The sequence below is a fragment of the Triticum dicoccoides genome, chromosome 2B (genome assembly GCF_002162155.2).
Source record: "Triticum dicoccoides isolate Atlit2015 ecotype Zavitan chromosome 2B, WEW_v2.0, whole genome shotgun sequence".
Taxonomy (NCBI): Eukaryota; Viridiplantae; Streptophyta; class Magnoliopsida; order Poales; family Poaceae; genus Triticum; species Triticum dicoccoides.
In genome coordinates this window covers 144,829,879-144,835,570 of record NC_041383.1, presented here as the reverse complement: position 1 = coordinate 144,835,570, position 5,692 = coordinate 144,829,879, and the positions used below count along the sequence as shown (strand labels likewise).

Below are 5,692 nucleotides of genomic sequence, written 5' to 3'. Positions count from 1 at the left end.
CCCTCCACTTTTGAATTTTTTTATTAATGTCATCTCCGATTTACTCCCGTTCTCATTTTTTGTGCTTCTTGGATCTGGCAGCTCCATGGACACATGGAAACCTATCATCATGTTTAAGGACTAAGTGTGGAGTTACTTGTGCAAGTTACACCGTCAGCAAACACATGAAGACCTGCATGCTATCATCGCAAGTTGAGCATTTACGTGCTCTAAGTTAATCTGTTAGGGAGAAAACAAAGGCTTGTGTGCCCATTAGTAATTTTTTGTGTTTATCATAGTGGGCACCTTATCTATCTGTAACATGTGACCTGTGCAACTGCAAAGGTGTTGGGCAATAAAAATTCTGTGTAACACATGTTCTTATACACTTTGCCTATGCTTAGTATAGAAACTATGCATAGTTGTTACTCTCTTTTTTTGGCCTTGTGTAGTATATATTGTAAATAAATTATCATGAACTATTGAGCCTTTCACATACCGAACCTTTGCATTATTGCTTTCATCGTATAAACATATGAAATACAAAATGTTTCATACCAGGTTGGATATGGCTGGGGCGGGTGGGGTGCGACAAGCCGCACTTCCTATCTAGTTGGATAGGGTGGGAATCGAACCCACATGCCAACGTCTCCGCGACTCAGCGAGATAACCACTGGACCACGAAACCTGAGTTATCCACAATGAGAAAATAATGGTATTTAATACTTCTTTTTGGACAACATTAACACATTCTATACCCATATAAATCAATTGGAAAACAAAACATATATTTGCAATAAAATATTCACCAGCATTGAAAAAAAGTTGATGGAATTAATTTTTTTATTTGTTTTGAAAAAGGTTCATCAAATTTTAAAAAAAGTTCACGAATTTGAGTACAAGTTCATTAATTTCAAAATGGTTCAACGATTTTGAAGAAAAAAATCATAGATTTTGAATAAAAGTTCATCAATTTTGAAGAAAAGCTCACAAATCTGAAAATTGATTTTAAAAAACATTCATAGATTTTGAATAAAAGTCCATCGATTTTGAATAAAAGTTCACACATTTTAAAAAACTTCATCGATTTAAAAAATGTTCATCAAATTTGAAAAAATAAATAACAATTTTTATTCTGGAAAATCAAATCGAGAATTTAAAATGTTCAAGTGCTGTAGTTTTTTCACAAATTATGAAAAGGTTCATAAAATTTTAAAAAATGTTCACAAATTTTAAAAGTTTATTAACTTTGAAAAAAGTTCATCGGATTTGGAAGAAATGTCACCAAATTTGAAAAAAAGTTCATCAATTTTTTAAAAAAGTTCACAAATTTCAAAAAGAATTATTAACTTTGAAAAAAGTTCATCAGATTTGAAAGAAATGTCACCAAATTTGAGAAAAAAAGTTCATCAATTTGAAGCTTGATTTGAAAAAAACTTCACTGATTTCGAAAAACAATCGTCGAATTAGAAAAATTCCGTGAATTTTCAATAAAATAAAAATAAATAAGAAGAGAGTAAAAAAGGGAAGAAATAAAAAAGGGGAGACAGAACCATAATAGGAAAATGGATTGAGGCAGTCACAACTTGTGCGTTGTCCCGAGTAGCTCTTGTTTTTTGAGCAAAAAGAGTAGGTTGCAGGTTCAACTCACCGCGCGTGCGACTTTTTTTTGCATGATTTTAGAAAGAAAAACCCAGGGAATGGGCCGGCCTAGCACGGAGGGATGGGTGTGCGCCCGTTTGCGCGTATCAAGGAATGGGCGCTTAAGGCTACGTTTAGGAAATGCCAGTGACCGAAGGCCAGGAGGTTGGTGGGCCGCGGCTATAGGCGTGAAATAGGAGGAGCTCCCTGATAATGGATTTAGTGCTTTGCCGGCCTGACCCAGCGACAATTGGACTGCCTAACGTGTATCACCTGGCCCAAAGTCCAATCCCGACAACATACTATAAAATGGCTACGGCTTGACCTAGATTCCTCCCAAATCTCGCCGAGCCCTCTGCCGCCGCTTTTTTGCCTGCCTTGCACCGCCGCCGCCCCCTCTCCCTCTCTTCTAGATTTCTCCAGTCGATCTGCCTGTGTCCGTCTTTACCCACGCTTCTAGATCAACAGCTTCTGGTATCTTTCGGCGAGAACCTCCCTACCGCTAGGCCATCTGAAGATTCTGATAATTGGAGGCTTACAATATTTTTTGCGCAGGTAGTGTATTTTCCAATCTGCAGTATTGGTTAATGTTTTGCAGTAATCCGATATCTCAGCCTAATATTCATTCTCCGTCTTTCTTTTGAGATTCAGGTGACATTATGAGTCGTAGGTATTTGAATCTGATAGTGCACGACTTCAGTAGTCGCATCTATTCGCTGTGCCGCATCGATGTCCGCAAGCACCTCTTCTACGAAGACTCTGAAATGGCACAACGAGCAGCACACCCCGCAGGAGAGAAGTTGAAGAACATTCGTGGAGTGTTGGCAGCGATGGGCGGCTGGAAAAGATTACCTCCGCCGGCAATAAATTTCCAGGCATCGCCCAGTATCGTAAACAAGACTTCGGTGCATTTGTTCGCTTTACTGGGAGGGGAGAGCAACATCCTTTACTCTGACAATAATTGTCAGACCACACTCTGCAACATTGACTTGAAAATCGTCGATCCCTTCGCTCCTCCCAATTCATGCAAGAGTGCAAATGCCATCAGTCTCCCCATAACCCAGGCCCATCTTGAACCTCCCTCATTGTACGTCTTGGATCTCCCCTCCACTCCCAGAACCGCTTGCTCCTTTGAGGTCCTCTCGCTCCGCGAGAACAAACCGGCTCTTCCTAGGGAATGGAGCTGGGAAATTCTGCCGCTGCCACCATTTTTCTGCAATCGAAAAATAGCCCCCGACTTGTATTCTTATGCTGTGGTTAATGGTTCTACCATATGCATTTCATCTCTGAATCAGACTATAGGCACCTACACCTTTGACACAGTGAGCAAGGAATGGAGCCAAGCTGCGCGCTGGGCACTGCCCTTCTTTGGCAAAGCTGAGTTTGTCCCTGAGCTCAACCTCTGGTTTGGCCTCTCAGCCTGCAACCCCTTCTCCAGCTTATGTGCTGTCGATCTCTCTGGAGTAGACTCTGGGCAGTCAGCAAAGTTGCAGCATACATGGGATTATCTTGATCTGCCTGAGGACGAGCCGTGGTTGCCATCCCAGCTGCACCTGTTCAACCTTGGCTTAGGCAAGTTTTGTGTTGCCACCTTCTTCGGGACCGAGTTGCGCACCTGTGATATGTCACCCTATTCTACAGATTCAGATTATGAGGACACATATGGAAGGGAGTTTGCTGTCTTCACCGGCCTGGAGGTGAAGCGCAGAAACGATGGTGAGGGTCCTCTCCAGTTGATCAGGCACATGTCCAAACGTTTCAGCATTGGAAGCCGTAACATCGAGTGTGTGCTCTAAAGAATATTTTGTTTGTCGCCTGGCTGGTGATCCTTGCACAGCCGCAGCAGCTCGAGGTTAATTACAACTAGTTATACTGTGAGCAAAGTTCAAAAAAGCGCTGGGCGCTAATTATGCGTTTGGGCACCTACTTGCGCTTTTCTAGCTTAGGCGTGATTAGGCGAAATTAGGCGCAATTAGGCGTTAGTACTGTAACATGAAGAAATAAGCTAGATGGGCTGGGCTAGCCCACTAAACCATAGGCCCATCTTCATATCCTCCTACTAAAAGCTCTCGTCTGCTGCAGTCGATAGGAAATTTAGGTTTCCTCCTCACGCCGCCTCCCCCCCTCGTCCTTTCTGTCTCGTTGCACGAGGCTGCCTCCCTCCCTCTTCCTCTGTCCCTTGTCGGAGAAGCTCGATCCCTCGCCGGAGAAGCTCAATCCCTCCCCGGAGAAGCTCGATTTGTCGTCGGGGCAGTTGAATCCCTCGTCGGCGAGGATGAATCCTCGCAGGGGAGGTCGAATCCTCGCCGGGGAGACTGATTTCTCACCTCAGAAAGCTGATTCCTCGCCGGAGAGGCTGATTTCTCGCCGGAGGACCTCGCCGGCCGCTTTTTTGAGCGCCTAGGGCCAAAGCGAGGCGCTATGCCAACGCCCAGCGCTTAAGCGCGCCTAGGCGAGCGCCTAATAGCGCCTTCTTGAACAGTGACTGTGAGGTGTTATATCGGGTAACTCTAAGAGCTTGCTTATGTCTGCTTTATTTTACTGTAAGGTGTCTTTATCTCTGCTGGAAACCTTTGGGACTTGCTATGCAGATCAACATGATACTATCTCTTATTTATATTTGTGAATCTCTCGTAACTAATTATAAACTTGTTAACAGTAAATGAATTATTAGCTTTGTAATAGATGTTAAATGGATTAACTGATGGAATTGCTTGATTCCAATTTGGATACTATCTCTGCTGGAAACATTTGGGACTTGCTATGCAGATCAAAATATTACTATCTCTTATTTATATTTGTGAATCTCCGGTAACTAATTATAACCTTCTTAACAGTAAATGAATTATTAGCTTTGTAATAGATGTTAAATGGATTAATTGATGGAATTGCTTGATACCAATTTGGATGCTCACATTCCTTATGTGCGTCCTATAGTTCCCTTCAATATATTGAATAGATGGAAATAAATTAAACTATGGCAAGAGTGGCAATTTACAACCTTGTGGTAGCCATTTAGCAATCAAATCACAGATGAAACCTCTAACTTCACGAATCAGCTAGTGAACTCAGAGAATACATACAAATATTCCTCCGTTCCATATTAACTTCCGATCAAATGGATTTATCTAACACTAAAATAGGTCTAGGTACGTCGTTTCAGCCACAGGTAATATGTGATGGAGGGACTAAGAGCAACTCCAATGGGCGACCCATTTCGTCCGCGGCCGTCCGTTTGGGTCGGCGCGGACAAAAAAGCCGGCCCAATGCGCCGACCCAAACGGATGCACGTCCGCTTTCGTTCACCTGCCGACCCATTCCCGGCCCATTTTTGAGCCTGATTTGTGTCGGCGCGTGTCCGCGACGGACGCGCGCTCGCCCTCTTTCCTCACCGGGCCCGTTGGTTGGTGGCACGTTGAATTCACACCCTCGCTTGCTTGCTTCGTCGTCGACGCCGCCGGCCATTTTTTCAGATAAAAATCGTTACATATATAGTTCTAGCGTACACAGATAAAAGAAAAGACCACTACTCGTTGCTTTCTGACTCCGACTCGGTAATGTCCTTCTTCGACGTCTGAATGTAGGCATCAGCATGCTGCTCGTCTTCAAAGTCCCAACCCGACATTTCTCGTAGCTTCAGTTTCAATTGAGCTGCCTGTTTTCGCGAACGCTTGTCCTCCCGATAGGCGGCTCGCTTCCTCCTCCTCGCGTCCCTCTCCAACCTCCTTTGCTTGTAGAACTGGCGCTCGTCGATGATGTCCTGCGGGAAGCGTTCGCGCCATAGCACCAAGGTTTTCACGTCCATCTCGACGCTGCCGCCTCCGGTGGACACGCGATCCTCGTCGGTGAAAAGCCGTGGGAGAGGCGCCAGATCCTGCGCTCGCTGGCTCGACATGTCGGGAAAATTCATATCCCGACGAGGCCTCAGGAGGCGCCATGCCGCCGCGTCGTGCGCGCGGGCCGCCGCCTCTGCGGTGTCGAAGGTGCCGAGGATGAGACGTTTCTCGCGAAACCAGATCTCGGAGGAGAAGGCGTCGGAGCGGCGCTCGTGGACTCCGCGGAAATCCGAAGC

General features: G+C 44.9%; 1 protein-coding gene across 1 annotated transcript; it reads left to right on the top strand.

The window, feature by feature from the left end:
• Nucleotides 1-1,970: 1,970 nt before the first annotated feature.
• LOC119362659 lies at nt 1,971-4,105 on the top strand. The gene is made up of 2 exons (XM_037627902.1): nt 1,971-2,175; nt 2,272-4,105. The coding sequence occupies exon 2, from the start codon at nt 2,280-2,282 to the stop codon at nt 3,414-3,416; it is 1,137 nt and encodes a 378-aa protein (XP_037483799.1). The 5' UTR covers nt 1,971-2,175; nt 2,272-2,279; the 3' UTR covers nt 3,417-4,105.
• Nucleotides 4,106-5,692: the final 1,587 nt, after the last annotated feature.

Excerpts from the sequence above, each read along its gene's own strand:
- LOC119362659 (XM_037627902.1), top strand. The coding sequence starts at position 2,280 with ATGAGTCGTAGGTATTTGAATCTGATAGTGCACGACTTCAGTAGTCGC.